This window comes from Chiloscyllium plagiosum, unplaced genomic scaffold (assembly GCF_037043375.1).
Source record: "Chiloscyllium plagiosum isolate Xiang-an unplaced genomic scaffold, Cpla_swu_hap1 HiC_scaffold_19, whole genome shotgun sequence".
Lineage (NCBI taxonomy): Eukaryota > Metazoa > Chordata > Chondrichthyes > Orectolobiformes > Hemiscylliidae > Chiloscyllium > Chiloscyllium plagiosum.
The window spans coordinates 72,454,512-72,475,910 of NW_028270157.1; the positions used below are offsets into that span (position 1 = coordinate 72,454,512).

A 21,399-nucleotide genomic window follows, 5' to 3' on the forward strand; every position below is an offset into this window, starting at 1 on the left:
AGACCATGTTAAGTGATGGTTGGTCACAGCAAAGGTGACATTTTGTAAAACATTTATTCAAGGAAAGGGGGTGCTGTTGGCTGAACCAGCATTTATTGCTCATCCCTTATTGTCCTCGAACTAACTAGGCCATTTCTAGGGTAGTTAAGAGTCAACCATATTGCTGTAGGTCTGGAGTTGCATATAGGTCAGACCAGGAATTGATGGTAGATTTTCTGCGTAAAGGGCATTAGTGAACCAGAAGGCTTTTATAACTGTTGAAAGTGGTGAAATTATTGCATTAGCCAAATTTATTCATTGATTTCAGAGTTAACTATCTGCAATGGTGCAATTTCAAATCCAGAGCATTAGTTTGGGACTTGAGATTACTCGTCCAGTGTCATTATTTCCAAACCATGACCAGCATTCCTTGTGCAACTAACTCCAAGTTACTCCTAGGTTCCACAAACTGATCAGCACAATCGGAGTGTTGCTACTTTGACTTCTAATTTCAGAAGCAGATTCTCTGCGCACAGACCTTCGTCCATGCACCAAAATAAATTGAGGGCATATTGTCCAGACAGTCTCTTGCTCAGATGATGACATACTCAAGCATTTGCTAATGTCGAGAGCAAAGGTGTTGTTGTGAGATCATGCATTTTCCTTTGAAGAAATATGGTGTCTGTTATGATCAGGCCACGTTCTAAATATTTCAGCAGGAGGAGAACACCATCAGTGTTTATCTTCCATATGCCTTCCTTGCCAGTCAAACCTTTCCAGCAGTTCATGTCATTTCCAGCTCTGGCAATGAAATCACAAAGGAGAGTCAACTTGCCTCCTTTTGGATCATAGGACAATAAGTTATTGAGGCAGAAGTAGGATTCCTCCTTGATCTCATCTGTTGCCTCTAGGGTTAAGAATATATGCACTGATGATTGTGCAACAATGCTTCTGGATTAGAGTCCTATAGTGATTGGAACCACGTTGACCTTGTTGTGACTGTGAGAAACAAAACTCACATATTAATAAATTTCAGTCCGAGTCAAATTCTGAAGCAGCGAATTTTATTGATACGTACTTGCAAGAACAGGTGCCTAACAAGTAAGCACCCCGATCTGAGGGTTACATTCTGATTTATGCTTTTCAGCTGCGCCTCTCAATCCTCCCCTTTCACCCCATTGGTTACTTTTGCTGTAGCATGTAGCCTATCACAAGCTCTAGCTTCACTCCACCTTTGTCTAGCTTCTCTCTGCCTCTGTTTACTTCTCCCATTACTCTAAGCCTGTCGCCCCTTACTCTTATTTATCTCATTCCTTATATGTGACTATCCTGGCATAGTTTGCTGTCTTCATGCGATCATCCTGCCAAACTAATTTCCATCCGTTGGCCACCTTCCTCCTGAGACTGGCACACTATTCTCCTGTTACTAGTACATCCCGCTACACGGTGACTCTGCCCTATTAGTCATAGATAATTCTACCTGTTTTTGCTTCTCACTGTTTAGTATTTGCATGCGCAGCCTAATTTTATAATGTGAACTTTTGCAGAAGCAACACCTGTTCCCTTATTCTGCACAATTTTAACCCTATACCTTACATGACAACAAAGTCATTGATTGGAGTTGTTAATCTGGGCCAATTTTGGAAGTCCTGGCTGAACAGTACACCCAGGAGATTAGCTCTACTGCTGTTTGGCAGTAGTGTGGGGATGGGATTATAAAAAAAAATACCAGGGCATTAGAATCTCAACAAAAAAAAGGAAACTAGAAAACAGCAACAAAAACACGAGATTAGACTCTCCTCAGTTCAGGCAACTGAGTTGGCTGGCCACAACCAGTATAATGCGCAGAAGTAAATAAAAGATAACTTGGTGACGGGAAACCTCTGTGCAGTTATTTCAGGTCCACAAGTTCATGAGGTTTTTTCTAATTACAAAGGAACATTGAGATTATTAACTAGTTTGATTTTTATGGCGAAGCCAATACCATGTAGTTAACATTCTTCCTCAGATTTACCACTCCAGAAGAACGTATAACTTTCTCATTCTTTTGAGATTACCTTCTGCTCACTGTCTCAAGGTTGAGATGTCAAAGTCATGTGCTAGAGGTCCTGGGCTATGATTGTGCTATGACATTAAGATCTCTGCTGGAATGATCCATGAAGGTCCTGATGCTCCATGTCACAAACTTCATTTTGAGATAATGGCTGCTCCACAAAGATTTTGGCAGAGCAAACATTTTGTGCAATGGCAAGATAATGGAAAACCACGCTTAATTATATAGTTGGGTGCTAATGTGCACAAATGTTCAACTCAATTCTAGGAGCTCACAGTTCTGTTTGCTTCTGAATCGGTGATTAACTGGAGTGGGTGCTCCATATTGACCGGCCCTTGTAATATTAGCAAAGGCTCATTGTAGCAGCAGACTGCCAGGTTGTTCCTCCTATGCTCTATGAATTTATGATAATTTCAAAGAGTCCTAGTCATGGAGATCTACAGCACAGAGTCAGGTCCTTTAACCCAAACTGGTCCATGCAGACCAAAATGTCCATTCACGTAAACTCCATTTTCCTGCACTTGGCCCATATCCTTGGCCCATATCCTATTCATGTATTTATCCAAATACCTTCCAAATGTTCTTAATGTACACGGCACAAACACTTCTGCTGAGAGCTCATTCCATATGTGTATCACCCTCGGTTTAAAAATGTTGCCCCTCAGATTCCCTTTATTCTATCCCTCCAATATCAAACTGATGCCCTCTAGTACACGATTCCCCAAACCTGGAATATATTATTCCATCTAATATATCTCTAACTTGAGAAGTTACTGATTTAATTGAAAAATATTGCACTGATGTCGAAGTCATTATCTGTAAAAACTCCTGCACTGTAAATGCCTGCAGCATCTCCTATCAAAATTCTGAGCTTCTTACTTTTTCTCCTGATTTTGTAACCTTCTTGATTAAACAACACATTTACCAATCACTAATGAATGTTAGGAAAAGATTTTGGACAGGAAATTCCCATCAGCCTGTCCTCTTTAGGTGTACGCTTTTCCAAAAGATTTCTTAACTGACTATGACAAATGATTCAGAGCACCAACAACATCACAAATTTCACAACACTGCATCCACCTTGGCAGTTTATCAAATGTTCCTTAACAAAGACTCCCCCATTCAGATTGACCCTGCCATGATATCACAGCAAAGTTTCAATGTCAAATTCAATAATGCAAAAATGTAAATTGCCAAATTAAATCTGGATTTGATTTGATTTGATTTGATTTTTATTGTCACATGTACTCAAGTATTAACCTGCCTATATGAGAAAAGTATCTTACTGAGTAACTTTGCATTTCTTGAAGTGGTATTAATATATCCCGAAAGCTACTTGTAAACATACCGTACTGAGACAAGTCGGAACATTTGGTAGAATTATCATTAGACAATATGTAAATATCATCCTCTGTCAAATCTTTAAGTTTCCACATTTCTTTCCAGAATCTTTCCCATAACTGTGGGAATTTCTGTCTGCAGGGACTGTCTGCAATTTTGTGGCACCTTTGTGAGCCTGCAAGCACAAGCTTTTCACAATTCTGACAGCTTCTGTACACTCAGCTGACTTGGTAGTTTTAGAAAACAGGTATGATTTCTTCTGAAGTGACTGGTTCCCCTGAAGTGAACGAGAAAATAACTTCAAAAATCAAAAGAACTGTGGATGTTGGAAACAAGAAACAAAAACAGAAATTACTAGAAATACTCAGCAGCTGTGGAGAGAAACCAGAGTTAACATTTTGGATCCACTGACCCTTCTTCAGAATTCAATGAGTTCAATGAGTTCTTAAATACAGCGAGAAGCAAGAACATTCACACTGCACCTATGGTCATAGAACAGTAACAGTGAAGAAGGGCTAATGCCCGAAACGTCGATTCTCCTGTTCCCTAGATGCCGCCTGACCTGCTGCGCTTTTCCAGCAACACATTTCCATCATAGAACAGTAACACACCAGGCGAAAAGCGTAGGATGAGATCAAAGGACGAAGCCACCTCAAAACAGCGCATTTGAAATAAATCAGCTGAGGCTGAGGAAATGTTAACAGCTAAATTACAACACTGCTCCAAAGGTGGACCCAACTAAAGTAAAGTTTCAGGTAGATGGCCACTCCTGGATATGGGGTAGATACAGGTGCCATGTATTCTGGTCAGCATGGATGAGTTGGATCGAAGGGTCTGTATCCATGCTGAATGACTTCATGAATGAACGTTTAGGAAACTCTAATGGGGCATCTTGCCTTTAAGCCTGCAAGACATCAAAGCTAGACTGGCCACTTACATTGGGGAATCCAGGAACTGTGTCACCACAAGGAGGTGCTGGAAGTATTAAAAAAACAGAAAGGTGGGAAAAGTCCAGAAGACAGAGTAGCAGAAATTCAGCCCATCAAGTCTGCTCCACCATTCAATCATGTTACAACATGGGGTAAACTCCCCTGCTTAATTTAAAACCAGCAACACAGAAAAGATTTATCCCGTGCAGTAATCTGTAAAAATTCGAGTGGTTGTGGAACATGTAAAGTAAAATTAACAACTTTCTTAAAGTATAACAGAGAATAATTAACGAATGACTATTTACAATTACTTTATCTAACCTATATTTTACTTTCCCTTATATAATACTAGTCTGATAAAACTCCCAACTAAGGTTTACAAAACAACACTTCTTATCTCAGAATCAGGCAGCTGTAGGTTCTTGTCTTCGGATCGTCATGTGTCTTCTTTTCTCTTTGTTAGGAATTTCTGTGTTACAGTTTACTGGTTGAAAAGGGACTTTTAAGAGAGATTTTTTTTCAAGCAGTCTACATGTTAGGACTTGGCAGTTCTCCTCCCAACTGTTCAATTTTCCCCTGGTCTTAAACCCCCCAGAGCATCGGATTGTGTCATTGGCTTTTAAGATTGTCAATATTATCAATTCAAACTTGATTGGAAATTGGTATTTTTATTGGAGTATAATTTAAACTGATTGGCCAAATTCAAATTTGTTTCTGTCTCCAGGCAATGAACTACTCGAGTTGTTTTACACAGTATTACATACATTGTTGCCTTATTGAGAACACTTGGTGCTGTGTCCGGTAGTTCTGCTGTTTTTAACTCTCTTAAATGTACACCCACATCTTCATAACACCTCCCCCCCTTAAGAAAAAATGAACCACCATAATGGTTCTTTTCTTTTAAACACATTATCCTAACATACTGATAACTTTCATATAAGTTCACCATAACTTTTTCCCATATACCTCTATATATAAAAAAAATTAAATAAAGACAAATCTCATCTAAATTCTATCAGTTAAATCCTCAATAATGTGTCTGCGATTACATTCTTTTGACCCACAATATGTATGATTTTAAAATTAAAAGTCTGTATCATAAGAGTCCAACAAAATAGTCTCCTATTCTTATCTTTAAAATGTTCTAAGAATGTAAGTGGATTGTGGTCGGTGTACACAATTGTCTCTGACACATTGTTTGTGACATACACATTAAAATGCTGTAGGGCCAGTGCCAAACTCAATAGTTTCTTTTTGATTGTGGACTATTTCGATATTGATCTTTTTCGAAAATTAACCAACTGCCAGTTCAGTCCTATCCTCATTTTCCTGTCGGAGTACAGCTCCAACTCCAATATTATTAGCATCGATGGCGACTTTAAAAGGTTTTGAAATGTTTGGTGTAGCTAAGACTGGTTTGGTGGTTAATATTGATTTCACATGGTCAAATCTCTCCTGACATAGTCCTGTCCACCAAAACTTTGTGTTCTTCTTGCAAATCGGTTAACAGTGCCACTACACTGCTGAAGTTTGGAACAAACTTCTGATAGAATCCACTGAGTCCTAAGAATCGAAGTACCTCTTTCTTCAAGGCTGGTCGTGGAAATTCCTCAATTGCCTTTGTCTTTGCATTCGGTGGGGTCAACCTTCCATGACCGATGTTATGTCCCAAGAACGTCACCTCTGCTTTCACGAATTCCATTTTATTTAAGTTTATCACCAGTTTTGCTTCTCGTAGTTGCTCAAAGAGCTCTTCCAACTGTACAATGTGATTTTTCCAGGACTCAGTAAAGATCACTACAGCATCCAAATAGACTGCACAGTTTGTTAACCCATCCACAAATCTGTTCATGAGTCTTTGGAATGTGGCGGGCGCATTCTTCATTCCAAAGGGCATCACTTTAATCTGATATAGCCCATCTGGGGTTACAAATGCAGAAAATTCTTTTGCCGTCTCTGGTAAATGTAACCATGCATTAAGTCCAACTTGTTGATGTAACTGGCTTGTTTGACTTTCTTGATACAGTCCTCCAATCTAGGAATTGGATATGAGTCCAAATTTGTAATGGTGTTGACCTTCCGATAATCCACGCAGAATCATTGAGTCCTGTCTGATTTGGGAACTAAGACAATCGGCAAATTCCATTCATTTTGGCTTGGTTCGATGATATCCTCCTTGAGCATGGCCTCCACCTCCATTTGGACCTGCCTGGCTTTGAGAGGATTGAGCCAATAGGGGTGTTGTTTTATCGGAGCAGTATTCTCTACATCTACTTCATGTGCAATAGCATTAGTCCTCCCCATCTGATTCTTACATATATCCTTATATTGTAATAACAAATCTTTCAACTCTGTTCTATGCTCCTGAGACAGATAGCTTACTAATCTATCCCATTCCTCAAGGACCTCTTCATTTTTTAATCTATTTGGAGTCACCTCAAAATCCATATCATCTGGATGTGATTCCTCACTCTGCAGGGCAATAACTAACACCTGTTTCTCTTGTTCTTTCTCTCCAGTTTAATATGGTTTCAACATATTCACATGAGTTACTCAATACCTTTTTTTCCTATCTAGAATACTTACTAAATACCTATCTGGCATCTTTAACTGACTCAAGTTTTTCTCAATTTGATAGGGAACACTAACTTGGCTTCGAAGGGATCTCCTATCACTGGTAACAGTACTAACATGTTATCCCCTCGGGAAAACATCAGAGTCTCAGAGCTTTTATCTGCCACCTGCTTCATTCAATAATGTGCCCTTATTAGGTGCTGGTTAGCTAACTCACCTACTTGATTCAGTCTCTCCCTCACCTCCATTACGTAATCTAAGTGTGAGATCGCCGACTTTGGTCTGTCAATTTTTCTTTAATTAATTCCAAAGGACCTCACACTTCATGACCAAATAGTAACTCAAAGGGAGTAAACTGAGTAGGTTTGTTTGGGGCATCTCTCATGGCAAACAATATGATTGGGATAACTTTATCCCAATCGTTCAGGTAATCCTGACAATATGCTCTCAACATGGTCTCCAAGGTCTGATGCCACGTTTCTAAAGCTCCCTGGATTCAGGATGATACAGACTGGATTTAAAGTGCTGTATATCTAAACTATCCATAACCTCCTTAAACAGCCTAGCAGTAAAATGTGATCTTTGGTCTGACTGAGTCTCTCTAGGTAACCCATACCATGTGGAGAAAGCTACTTCTACCCTTTTTGCCTTGATATTCCGTAATGGAATTGCCTCTGGAAATCTAGTAGACACATGCATTATGGCTAACAGATATTGGTTCCCACTTTTAGTTCTCAGGAGGGGACCTACACAATCAATTAAAAGGTTCTTCAAATGTGGGAATTGGCAACAAAGGTGCTGGTTTTATTACCACGTATGTCTTACCTACCATTTCGCATGTATAACATGTATGGCAAAAGGTAACCACATCCTTGTGCATTCTAGGCCAATAAAAATGTTTTGTTCCTTAGCCTGAGTCTTTCGTACCCTTAGGTGACCTCCGACAGGTAGTTCACTTCCTGTCTGTATGCTACCGGCAACACAATCTGGTGCACTTCAGCCATTCCTCCTCTGCACTAACCTGCCGTGGTCTCCATTTCTGTCTTAGGATTCTATCCTTTACATAATAACCCTCTGGAATATTCTCTGCCTCCTTTTCTGAGTAAGCATCCATGTGTAAATCTTTGTCATCTTGTCTTGCTGTTGCAAGTCTCTTAGCCTTTCAGGACTAAACACTTCTGTCTGCGCCTCTGCTTGTTCAGGTTTTTCTTGCACCATTACATCAAACAGGTTATCTGTTAACTGAACCTCAATTCCTTCATCTTTCTCTTTGCTTTTCACTTCGTGCTGTGACTTATGATAGTGGGATCTGGTTACCACACAGTCTGGGAAAATACCAGGCTATTTCTGTTTTAACTCCTCAGTTTCTTGGGTTTCCTTGGCTTCTCCACAGCAAGGGGTGTCACTCCCACCTTCCATCCTGCCAAATCATTCCCAAGAACAAACTGAATTCCTGGAACTGACACTCTGTCAATCACTCCCACTGTAACTTCTTCAATCTTAAGTTGGCACTCCAACTTGATCTTATGTGGGGAACGCTAAGTTTCTGTCCATCTATCCCACAAATTACCACACTCTTGGGTAACAGATTAGAAAGAGTGCAAGTTCACTCATCTTTTACTATCAGCAACTGGTTAAATCCTGTATCTCTCAAAATTCTAACTTCTTGTCCTTCTCCCCCTGTTCTTTCTGAGTAAACTTTACCCAGAGAGGCAAATTCTTTGCAGAGATCAGGTATTAACTTCATATCCAACTCCTGCATAGGTTGTGCACTCTCCTGCAGCTCCTTGGGGTCTCCTTTATTACCTTCGCTAATGCAAATGGCTTAATTTATTTTACCACATCTTTTCCCATGGTGCCTTTCTTTAACAACTAGCACTGTGTCTTTACATGTCCCACTTTACCACAGTGGAATCAGCTGAGGCCTTTCGCCTCCTTTCCATCCTCTTGGGCTTCTTTTTTTATCCTGTGGTAAAATCTTACCCGTGCTCTCTACTCTTGGTTTTGTAGTGTAGGCTCTCTCCTTCTCCCAACTTCTATCCCTCACAAAATGAATTTCTGGCTGGAAACTTGTCTTATGCACCAGCATGTACTCATCTGCTAATTCTGCTGCCCTTCTCACTTCCTGAACTTTCTGTGAATACTTAACATCTCTGGAAGTGAGTTTTTAATCTCTCTGAGAGCGTCAAATGTCCTATCTATTTTCAAAGCACGTACCCATCGATCAAAATAACTATGTTTAATTCTTTCAAACTCAACATAAGTCTGACCTGGTTCCTTCTTTGTGTTTCTGAACTGCTGTCAATATACGTCTGATACCAATTCATAAGCACTTAACATTTCCTATTTAACCTCTTCATAATCTCTTGACACCTCATCTGACAATGCGGCAAATACCTCACTAGCCCTGCCTACCAATTTAGTCTGAATTAGTATTACCCATAAATCCTCGAACCACTCCATCTGCCGAGCCAATTTTTCAAATGAAATAAAGAAAGCTTCAACATCTTTCTCATCAAAATGTGGCAGATTTTTGGCATATTTATACATATCAAACCTTCTCTTTTAATCTCCATCCTGTTAACTTGACTTTGCTGACTAAGTCGCACTTTCTCAAGTTCAAATTCTCTCTCTCTTTGCTCAGCCAAGAACCTTCTCTGTCTCTTTTTCCTCTCTCTCCCTCTCTTTTTCTCTCTTTCTCTTTCTTCTCTCTCTCTTTCCCTTTCTCTCTCCCTCTTTCCTCTTTCTCTTTGTTTATCTTCTAACTCCATTTTCCTCAATTGTAATTTAAGTTTTTCTACATCTACTGCACTTGTCTGTTTCTCTGACACACCTAAGTGTTTGAGTAACCCCTTTACAATTTCAACTTTACTTTTGTCCTTGGTTAAACCCAAATCTAACTTCTTTGCTAATTCTAAATGTATGGTCTTTTTCTTTCCTTCTAAACTTTCTTGGCAAATTTGAGAATCATCTTCAAATCCCAGAACCTCTTGTGCAATTTTAAGAGCCATTTCTCTCACTTTTAATTTAATCAATCACAAGTCACCAAAATTAACAAATTGTCTTACCTACATTTTATTTAAAGATCTAGGACACTAACCTGCAAGTGTTTAAATCTGCTGGGATTTTTCATATCCCCAAATCTATTCAAATGTGTCTAAGGCAGTTCAAATCATGGATCCAAGCCCCCAAACTGTTATGACACGGGGTAAACTCTCCTGCTTAATTTAAAACCAGGAACAAAGAAAAGATTTATCCCATGCAGTAATCTATAAACATTCGAGTGGTCATGAACGATGTAAAGTAAAAATTAACAACTTTATTTCTTAAAGAATAACAGAGAATAATTAAATAACCATTATTTACAATTTCTTTCTCTAACCTATCTTTTGCCTTCCCTTCTATAATACTAGTCTACATGCTAAGACTTGGCAGTTCTCCTCCCAACTGTTCAAATTTGCCCTGGTCTTATACCCCAGAGCATTGGATTGTGTCATTGGTTTTTAAGATTGTCAATATACCCAATTCAAACTTGATTGGAAAATAGTAGTTTTATCAGGCTATAAATTAAACTGATTGCCTGAATTCAAATTTGTTTTTGTCTCCAGACAACAAGCTACTCGAATTGTTCAATATAGTGTTACATACATTGTTGATTAATTGAAAACACTTGGTGCTATGTCCGGTAGTTCTGCTGTTTTTAACTCTCATAAAGGTACACCCACATCTTCATAACAATCATGTTTGAAAAGTGTCTCAACCCTATTGTTCCATTTTGTCCCTGTAACCCTTTATCCACTTTATACTCAAGAACCCATCTATCTCAGTCTTAAATATACTCAATGACCTGGTCTCTACAGCCTTCTGTGGCAATGAATTCCATAGATTCACCACTGTCTGGCTGAAGAAGTTGCTCCTTATTTCTGTTCTAAAGGGTCTTCCCTCTCTTTTAAGGCTGTGCCCTTGGGTCCTAGTCTCTCCTACCAACAATGACATCTTCCCAACATCCAGTCTGCCCAGGCCATTCAGTACTCTGTATGTTTCAATCAAATCCCCTCTCAACTTCTAAATTCCATTGAGTATAGACCCAGAGTCCTTAAACGCTCCTCATATGTTAAGCTTTTCATTCCTGGGACCATTCTCATGAACCTCCTCTGAACATGCTTCAGGGCCAGTGCATCCTTCTTGAGATTTGGGGCCCAAAACTGCGTACAATACTCCAAATTTCATCTGACCAGAGCCCTATACAGCTCAGAAGTACATCCTGCTTTGATACTCAAATTCTCTTAAAATAAATGCCATCATTGCATTTGACATCCTAACTACTGACTCAACCTGCAAGTTTACCTTGAGAGAATCCTGGACTCAAACTCCCAAGTCTCTTTGCACTTCAGTATTCTCTCCCCATGTAGAAAATAGTCTCTGCCTCTATCCTTCCTAACAAAGTGCATGACATCACACTTTCCCATGTTGTACCCCATCTACCACACCTTTGCCCACTCTCCTAATCTGGCCAAATCCTTCGGCAGCCTCCCCACTTCCTCAGTATTACCTGCCCCTCTACCTATCTTAAGTATCATCTGCAAACGTAGCCAGAATGCCCTCAGTTCCTTCATCTAGATGGTTAATGTATAAAGTGAAAAGTTGTGGTTCCCAACACTGAGCCTTGTGGAACACCACTTGTCACCAGCTGTCATCCCTTTTATCCCCACTTTCTGCTTTCTGCCAGACAGCCAGGCCTCTATCCGTGCTAGCACCTTGCCTCTGACATCATGAGTCTTTATCTTACTCAGTAGCCTCCTGTGCGGCACCTTGTCAAAGGCCTTCTTGAAGTCCAGGTAGATAACATCCATTGGCTTTCCTTGGTCTAACCTGCTCATTACTTCTCAAAGAATTCTAGCAGATTTGTCAGGCATGACCTCCCCTTGATGAAGATTGAGAGTTGGTGCTGCAAAAGCACAGCAGATCTGGCAGTGTCCAAGGAGCAGGAGAACTGATGTTTCAGGCATAAGCCCTTTGTTAGGGAATAAATCTTTTGCTGGATCATTTTAAAACAAAATAGTCAGACCTTGAGCAATTAACTAGCTTTTAATCATGGACATGGGAATTACATCTTCGTTTGTTCAGAGAAATCTGATATATTCCAATGAGGTACAGAGTGTTACAAGTTACATAGTATACTGCCTATTACCCACTTCCCATTAACTATGCAACCTAGGGGCAGTCGTAAGGTCTATTGTCCAGACGTACATTTCTTAATTTCTATAAAACTGAATGTTACCTTATACTGCAGGTTTAGCTAGGCACAACCAGAAACCAATAAGGGGTATAATGAACAAAACATCATCTATGAAGCAGAACTGTCTCTAAGTCGCCAGAAGAACTGAGATGGTTTTCAGCTGCAAGTCAAAACACATTCCTCAGCTTGGGCTCTAACAGCACTTTGTTAGTAGTCTATATTTTACTGCAAAAATTGCTTTGTGACAAGATGGCTTCCAAGCATATTTGTGTCAAGTCTTGTCAAATTTCTTCCACACTCTTCTTCAGGAATGAGGCTCGCACTGAGGAAGGAGATGTGGCTGTGGTAGCGAGTATGTTTCAGGACATGGCTGAAGAGCTTCAGGGAAGAGGAGGTGATCTGGAGGGTACAGTGAGATAGAGGCTCAGTGAGAATCTTGTAGAGAGAGGGGGAGAACTTCTTCAAGGTAGGTATCTTTGGAAGAGGCTTCGCAGTAAGGTTAAAATCAACTAGTAGAAAGTGAGGACTGCAGATGCTGGAGATCAGGGTTGACAGTGTGGTGCCAGAAAAGCAAAGCAGGTCAGGCATCCAAGAAGCAGGAGAATTAACGCTTCGGGCATAAGCCTTTTATCAGGAATGGAGCTCCTCTTAATGAAACCATGCTGACTTTGGTCTATTTTACCATATACGTCCAAGTATTCAGAAATCTTATCCTTCACAATGGACTTCAGGATTTTACCCATGACCAAAGTTGGGCTAATCAGTCTGTAATTTTCCGTCTTTTGCTGTACTCCCTTTTTAAACAGGTGTGTCACGTTAGCAATTTTCCAGTCTTCTGGCACCTAGCTTTTATGCTATCGCTGACTTCCCTGGTCAGCCATCATTGCCTCATCCTCCTGTTCCATGCTTCCTTTTCCTTGGGTTGAATCTCTGCTGTATCACCTGAATTACTCCCAGAAGTTCCTGCCATTGCTGTTCCCCTGTCTTTCCTGCTAGGCTCCTCTCCCAATCAATTCTACCCAGCTCCTCCCTCGTGCCGTTATTCAGCAGTAATACCATCATCTCTGAGTCCATCTTCTTCCTCTCAAATTGCAGAGTAATTCAATCATATTATGATAACTGCCTCTTAAGGGTTCCTTCACCTTAAGTTCCGTTTTTAAGTCTGCCTCATTGCAGAACAATAAATCTAGTATTGCCTGCTCCCCAGTGGGCTCCACCACAAGCTGCTCCAAAAAGTCACCTTATAGACATTCCACAAATCCTTTTACCTGCAATCTACTACCAACCTGATTTTCCCAGTCCATCTGCATATTGAAACCCCCATGATCAGTGTAACTTTGCCTTTCCTACACATCTTTTCTATCTCGTGTTGCATGTTGCACCCCACCTCTTGACTACTATTTGGAGGCCTGGACACAACTCCAACTATAGTTTCTTTTTACCTTTGCGGTTCCTCAATTCTACTCACACAGATTCTACACCATTTGACCCAAATTCATTTCTTACTATTGATTTAATTTCATCTCTTACTAATAAGGCAACCCTCTGCCCACCTGTCTATATTTTTAATAGGATTTATCTTCGGGCGAGTTTAACCTAATTGAGTAGGGGGATGGTAATCTGAATTGTAGCTCCAGTGTACAGGAGGTTGAGAGTAGTGAGGTGATGAATAAGGTTTCAAGGTCGCAGGGGTGTACTGACAGGCAGGAAGGTGGTTTGAACTGTGTCTACTATCTTGGCACAATATGTAGACAGGCCAACAAGAGGCAAAGCCACATTGGATTTGGTACTGGGTAATGAACCAGGCCAGGTGTCAGATTTGGAGGTAGATGAGCACTTTGGTGATAGTGACCACAATTCGCTTACGTTAACTTTAACAATGGAAAGGGATAGGTATATACCACAGAGCAAGAGTTATACTGGGGGAAAGGCAATTATGAAGTGATTTAGCAAGATTTAGGAGCATAGGATGGGGAAGGAAACTGCAGGGAATAAGTACAATTGAAATGTGGAGCTTGTTCAAGGAACAGCTACTGCATGTCCTTGATACGTATGTACCTGTCAGGCAGGGAGGAAGTGGTCAAGCTGAATCTTTTGTCAAAAGGAAGAAGGAGGCTTATGTAAAGTAGAGGTGTGAAAGCTCAGCTAGCATGCTAGAGAGATAACGCTCAAAGCTAAAGTCTCTACAATCTCCTCCCTAGGTTCCCAGAGAATCCTAGGATAAATCCACAGGATGGGGGTTTCAATATGCAGATGGACTGGGAAAATCAGGTTGGTAGTAGATTGCAGGTAAAAGGATTTGTGGAATGTCTATAAGGTGACTTTTTGGAGCAGCTTGTGGTGGAGCCCACTGGGGAGCAGGCAATACTAGATTTACTTGTTCTGCAATGAGGCAGACTTAAAAACGGAACTTAAGGTGAAGGAACCCTTAAGAGGCAGTAAGCCAGGAAGGACCTAAGGAGAGAGCTAAGAAGAGCCAGGAGGGGACATGGAAAGTCTTTGACAGGTACGATCAAGGAAAACACTAAAGCTTTCTACAGGTATGTCAGGAATAAAAGAATGACTAGACTAAGATTAGGAGCTGTCAAGGACAGTAGTGGGAAGTTGTTTGTGGAGTCTGAAGAGATAGGAGAGGCGCTAAATGAATATTTTTCATCAGTATTCACACAGGAAAAAGACAATGTTGTCAAGGAGAATACTGAGATACAGGCTATTAGGCTAGATGGGTTTGAGGTTCATAAGGAGGTGGTGTTAGCAATTCTGGAAGGTGTAAAAATAGATAAGTGCCCTGGGTCAGCGGGGATTTATCCTAGGATTCTCTGGGAACCTAGGGAGGAGATTGTAGAGACTTTAGCTTTGAGCGTTATGTCATCATTGTCTACAGGAATAGTGCCAGAAGACTGTTGTCCCCTTGTTCAAGAAGGGGAGTAGAGACAACCCTGGTAATTATAGAGCAGTGAGCCCTACTTCGGTTAATGAGTAAAGTCATAGAGTCATAGAGATGTACAGCATGGTAACAGACCCTTCGGTCCAACCCGTCCATGCCGACCAGATATCCCAACCCAATTTAGTCCCACCTGCCAGCACCCAGCCCATATCACTCCAAACCCTTCCTATTCATATACCCATGCTGAAAAATGTGTTGCTGGAAAAGCGCAGCAGGTCAGGCAGCATCCAAGGAGCAGGAGAATCGATGTTTCGGGCATAAGCCCTTCTTCATGCCCGAAACGTCGATTCTCCTCTTTGGACGTTGCCTGACCTGCTACGCTTTTTCAGCAACACATTTTTCAGCTCTGATCTCCAGCATCTGCAGTCCTCACTTTCTCCTATTCATATACCCATCCAAATGTCTCTTAAATGTTGCAATTATACCAGCCTCCACCACATTCTCTGGCAGCTCATTCCATACATGTACCACCCTCTGTGTGAAAAAGTTGCCCCTTAGGTCTCTTTTATATCTTTCCCCTCTCACTCTAAGCCTATGCCCTCTAGTTCTGGACTCCCCGACCCTGGGGAAAAGACTTTGTCTATTTATCCTATCCATGCCCTTCATAATATTGTAAACCTCTATAAGGTCACCGCTCAGCCTCCGACGCTCCAAGGAAAACAGCCCCAGCCTGTTCAGCCTCTCCCTATAGCTCAGATCCTCCAACCCTGGCAACATCCTTGTAAATCCTTTCTGAACCCTTTCAAGTTTCACAACATCTTTCCGATAGGAAGGAGACCAGAATTGCATGCAATATTCCTACAGTGGCCTAACCAATGTCCTGTACAACCGCAACATGACCTCCCAACTCCAGTACTCAATACTTTTACCAATAAAGGAAAGCATACCAAACGCCTTCTTCACTATCCTATCTACCTGCGACTCCACTTTCAAGGAGCTATGAACCTGCACTCCAAGGTCTCTTTGTTCACCAACACTCCCTAGGACCTTACCATGAAGTGTATAAGTCCTGCTAAGATTTGCTTTCCCAAAATGCAGCACCTCGCATTTATCGGAATTAAACTCCATCTGCCACCTCTCAGCCCATTGGCCCATCTGGTCCAGACCCTGTTGTAATCTGAGGTAACCCTCTTTGCTGTCCACTACACCTCCAATTTTGGTGTCATCTGCAAATTTACTAACTGTACCTCTTATGCTCGCATCCAAATCATTTATGTAAATGTCAAAAAGTAGAGGGCTCAGCACCGATCCTTGTGGCATTCCACTGGTTACAGGCCTCCAGTCTGAAAAACAACCCTCCACCACCACCCTATCTTCTACCTTTGAGCCAGTTCTGTATCCAAATGGCTAGTTCTCCCTGTATTCCATGAGATCTAACCTTGCTAATCAGTCTCCCACGGGGAACCTTGTCGAACGCCTTACTGAAGTCCATATAGATCACATCTACTGCTCTGCCCTCATCAATCTTCTTTGTTACTTCTTCAAAAAACTCAATCAAGTTTGTGAGACATGATTTCCCATGCACAAAGCCATGTTGTATCGCATTATAAAAGATAAGATTTATAATCATCTGGAAAGAAATTATTTGGTTAGGGATAGTCCAAACTGTTTTGTGAAGGTCATGCCTCACAAACGTATTGACTTCTTTGTGAAGGTGACCAAACAGGCGGATGAGGGTGAAGTGGTTGATGTGATGTATATGGATTTCAGTAAAGCTTTTGATAAGGTTCCCCATGGTAGACTATTGCAGAAAATACAGAGGAATGGGATTGAGGGTCATTTAGTGGTTTGGATAAGAAATTGGCTAGCTGTAAGAAGACAGAGGCTGGTGGTTAATGGAAAATGTTCATCCTGAAGTTCAGTTACTTGTGGTGTACTGCAAGGATCTGTTTTTGGGGGCTCTGCTGTTTGTCATTTTTATAAATGACCTGGATGAGGGCATAGAAGCATGATTTAGTAAATTTGCGGATGACACTAAAGTCAGTGGAGTTGTGGATAGTGCTGAAGGATGTTGCAGGTTACAGAAAGACATAGATAAGCTGTAGAACTGAGTTGAGGGATGGCAAATGGAGTGTGAGGTGATTCACTTTGGAAGGAGTAACAGGAATACAGAATACTGGTCTAATGGAAAGATTCTTGGTAGCGTGAATGAGCAGACAGATCTCAGTGTCCATGTGCATAGATCCCTGAATGTTGCCGCCCAAGTTGATAGTGCTGTTAAGAAGGAGTACGGTGTGTTAGGTTTTATTGGTAGAGGGATTGGGTTTCGGAGTCATGAGATCATGTCGCAGCTGTACAAAACTCTGGTGAAGCCACACGAGGAGTATTGTGTACACACCTGGTCACTGCATTATAGGAAGGATATGGAAGCATTGGAAAGGGTGCAAAAGGTGACTTAATAGAGACATACAAGGTTATCAGAGGATTCAATAGGGTGGACAGTGAGAGCCTTTTTCCTGAGATGGGGATGGTTAGCATGAGGGGACATAGCTTTAAATTGAAGGGTGATAAAAAAGGATAGATGTCAGAGGTAGGTTCTTTACTCAGAGTAGTAGGGGTGTGGAATGCCCTGCCTGCAACAATAGTTGACTCGTCAACTTTAAGAGCATTTAAATGGTCATTAGATAAACATGTGGATGATAATAGAAGAGTGTAGATTAGATGGGCTTCAGATTGGTTTCAGAGATCGGTGCAATATCGAGGGCCGAATATCCCTGAATATTCAGCTCCCAATCCTGATTAAGAAAGATGGGAGAGAGAAAACAGGAAATTATAGACCAGTTAGTCTGACCTCAGTGGTGGGAAAGATGCTGGAGTCTATTACAAAGGATGAAATTACGACACATCTGGATAGTAGTAACAGGATAGGTCAGAGTCAGCATGGATTTATGAAGGGGAAATCATGTTTGACTAATCTTCTGGAATTTTTTGAGGATGTAACTCTGAAGATGGACGAGGGAGATCCAGTAGATGTAGGGTACCTGGACTTTCAGAAAGCGTTTAATAAAGTCCCACATAGGAGGTTAGTGAGCAAAATTAGGGCGCATGGTATTGGGGGCAAAGTACTAACTTGGATTGAAAGTTGGTTGGCTGATAGGAAACAAAGAGTAGTAATAAACGGCTCCATTTCGGAATGGCAAGCAGTGACCAGTGGGGTACCGCAGGGATCAGTACTGGGATCACAACTTTTTACAATATATGTTAATGATATAGAAGATGGTATTAGAAATAACATTAGCAAATTTGCTCATGATAATAAGCTGGGTGGCAGTGTGAAATGTGATGAGGATGTTAGGAGATTACAGGGTGACTTGCACAAGTTAGGTGAGTGGTCAGATGCATGGCAGATGCAGTTTAATGTGGATAAATGTATGGTTATCCACTTTGGTGGCAAGAACAGGAAGGCAGATTACTACCTAAATGGAATCAATTTAGGTAAAGGGGCAGTACAGAGAGATCTGGGTGTTCTTGTACACCAGTCAATGAAGGTAAGCATGCAGGTACAGCAGGTAGTGAAGAAGGCTAATAGCATGCTGGCCTTCATAACAAGAGGGATTGATTATAGAAGCAAAGAGGTTCTTCTGCTGCTGTACAGGGCCCTGGTGAGACCACACCTGGAATATTGTGTGCAGTTCTGGTCTCCAAATTTGAGGAAAGACATTCTGGCTGTTGAGGGAGTGCAGCGTAAGTTCACAAGGTCAATTCCTGGAATGGCGGGATTACCTTACACTGAAAGACTGGAGCGACTGGGCTTGTATACCCTTGAGTTTAGAAGACTGAGAAGGGATCTGATTGAGACATATAAGATTATTAAAGGATTGGACACTCTGGAGGCAGGAAACATGTTTCCGCTGATGGGTGAGTGCCGAACCAGAGGACACAGCTAAAAAATACGGGGTAGACCATTTAGGACAGAGATGAGGAGAAACTTCTTCACCCAGAGAGTGGTGGCTGTGTGGAATGCTCTGCCCCAGAGGGCAGTGGAGGCCCAGTCGCTGGATTCATTTAAGAAAGAGTTGGATAGAGCTCTCAAGGATAGTGGAATCAAGGGTTATGGAGATAAGGCAGGAACAGGATACTGATTAAGGATGATCAGCCATGATCATATTGAATGGTGGTGCAGGCTCGAAGGGCAGAATGGCCTACTCCTGTACCTATTGTCTATTGTCAATTGATCCCCTTGCAGCCACATGTCCGTTTTCTAATTTCCTCTCCAGCTGAACTCCAACACCCATGCCATTTTTAATTTAGCTCCTGACTGTTCATACTCCCTTAGCAACACCTCTGCCTTACCTGTGCTGTTTGTACCTATGTGGATCATGACCACCGGATCTTTACCCTCCCACCTCAAGTTCCTTTGTAGCCCAGATGAGATACTCGAACCCAAGCACCAGGCAGGCAACACAACCTTTGGGACTCTTGATCCTGGTCACTGAGAACATACCTCTAACTATACTATCCCCAATTACAACAATATTTCTCTTCTCTCCCCCCACTTAAATGGCTCTCTGCACTATGGTGCTGCAGTCAGTTGGCTTATCGTCCCTGCAGTCCCCATTCCTGTCCACAGAGGGAGCAAAACTCTTGAACCTATTGGACAAGGACAAGGGCTGAGACTTCTGCAACTCTTCCTCCTGGCTCCCTCTACCTGCCTCACTCACATGCCACACCTACTTGTGCCTGACCACTGACTGAATTTGAGTTATTAGTCTAAAGGTTGTGACTGTCTCCTGAAACACACTGTCCGTAACTCTGCCCTCCCTAATGTGTCGCAATGATTGAAGCTCAGATTCCAGCTCATCGACTCTGAGGCAGAGTTCTTCCAGCAACCAACATTTACTACAGACATGGTCACTGGGAACCACAATGGGGTCCACCAGCTCCCACATCACGCAGGATAAACACACCACCTGATCCTCCATCCTCATTTTAATTGATTAGTTTTGAATTTTTTTTATTCTAACTGTTTTTATATCTCTGCTTATTTTATCAATTATTTTCTAAATCACCTGGACCAGATCAGCTGTAGCCTAGAACTCTGTGGGAAGCTAGGTAAGCAAGATAATATTAAACAGTAAGGTAAGAAAAAAGAAAAAGGGGGGGATATAAACCGGAGTGGGGGGGAGGCAAACCAACATCCATTATCTCTTACAATTTATCTAAGAGAATCCAAAACTTCCTTAGCCTTTTCCGGCGATCTGAAGTTATACACGGATTCTTCATGGTTAAAGCGTAGCGTCGCTGTGTAGCATAAGGAGTACTGAATATTTAAGTCCCTTAAACACTTTTTCATCTCATCGAATGCCTTCCTCTTTCGGACCAGAGCTGGGGAAAAGTCCTGGAATAACATGATCTTGGATCCTTTGTAGATCATGGCTTGGGAATCTTTTCCAAGATTTCTAGAGGCTTCTAAGAGTATTTGCCTCTCCTTGTAGCTCTGCAGCCGGAACAGGACCGGGCGGGGCGCTGGTTCGAGCCGGGCCCGCGTATGGTGACCCGGTTGGCCCATTCTACCTTTACCTGGCCTGATCCAGCCTCCAGGTTTAAAAGCTGTGGCAGCCACTGCTTGAGAAACGGGAAGGCCCAGCAAACAAATATTTTTTCGACGACCTCGATTATCGAGGTAATCAATATGATTCTCTAAGGTCCAGACTCGCTGTTGGAGAGTCCGGATCCGATCCATGGCCAATTGTGCTGTAGTTTCGAGGGTCACGGCCTTTAGCTCCACCCCTCCGACTCGGTGCTCGATTTCTTTAATGTCTCGGTCGTGCTTTTGCAGCGCGGCCAAGAGTGAGTGCCATCGGCTTCGGGATTCTTCAATAAAAGCGTCGATCTTCGCATCCAGTTTAGAGATGATTTCCACGAGGCTCGCCACCATAGGTAAGTCCCCCGGGGCGGCTGCGGATGTCTCTGCTGGAGCTGAAGAGGGTGGGGGAGGGGTTCCTGCTTGCTGAGAGCTGCGGGCTCCCTTCCCTTTAGTCACTTTTACTAAAGATTAGATTGTTTAAATTTAATACTAAGCAACTAATTAAACAGCTATTGTAAATGATTTGGTGAGTGTGGTGGGGATGGATGGCCCACTTTGCCCAAGTCTTGGGAGGAGCACTGTAGACTCAGACTTGCTGGGTCGCCACCATCTTGGATCCCCTGGCCAAACATGTCAACTCCCCTCCCACTCTGCCGAGGACATGCAGGTCCTGGGCCTTCTCCACTGCCGCTCTCTCACCACCCGACGCCTGGAGGAAGAATGCCTCATCTTCCACCTCAGAACACTCCAACCCCATGGCATCAATATGGACTTCAACAGTTTCCTCATTTCTCCTTCCCCACCTCACCC

The 21,399-nt window shown here is 42.0% G+C and overlaps 1 protein-coding gene across 1 annotated transcript; it reads right to left on the minus strand.

The window, feature by feature from the left end:
• Positions 1-11,954: 11,954 nt before the first annotated feature.
• Positions 11,955-21,173, minus strand: LOC148146810 (uncharacterized). The gene is made up of 2 exons (XM_087996916.1): positions 20,215-21,173; positions 11,955-12,514 (listed from the first exon to the last, which is right to left on the minus strand). The coding sequence occupies exon 1, from the start codon at positions 20,938-20,940 to the stop codon at positions 20,218-20,220; it is 723 nt and encodes a 240-aa protein (XP_087853042.1). The 5' UTR covers positions 20,941-21,173; the 3' UTR covers positions 11,955-12,514; positions 20,215-20,217.
• Positions 21,174-21,399: the final 226 nt, after the last annotated feature.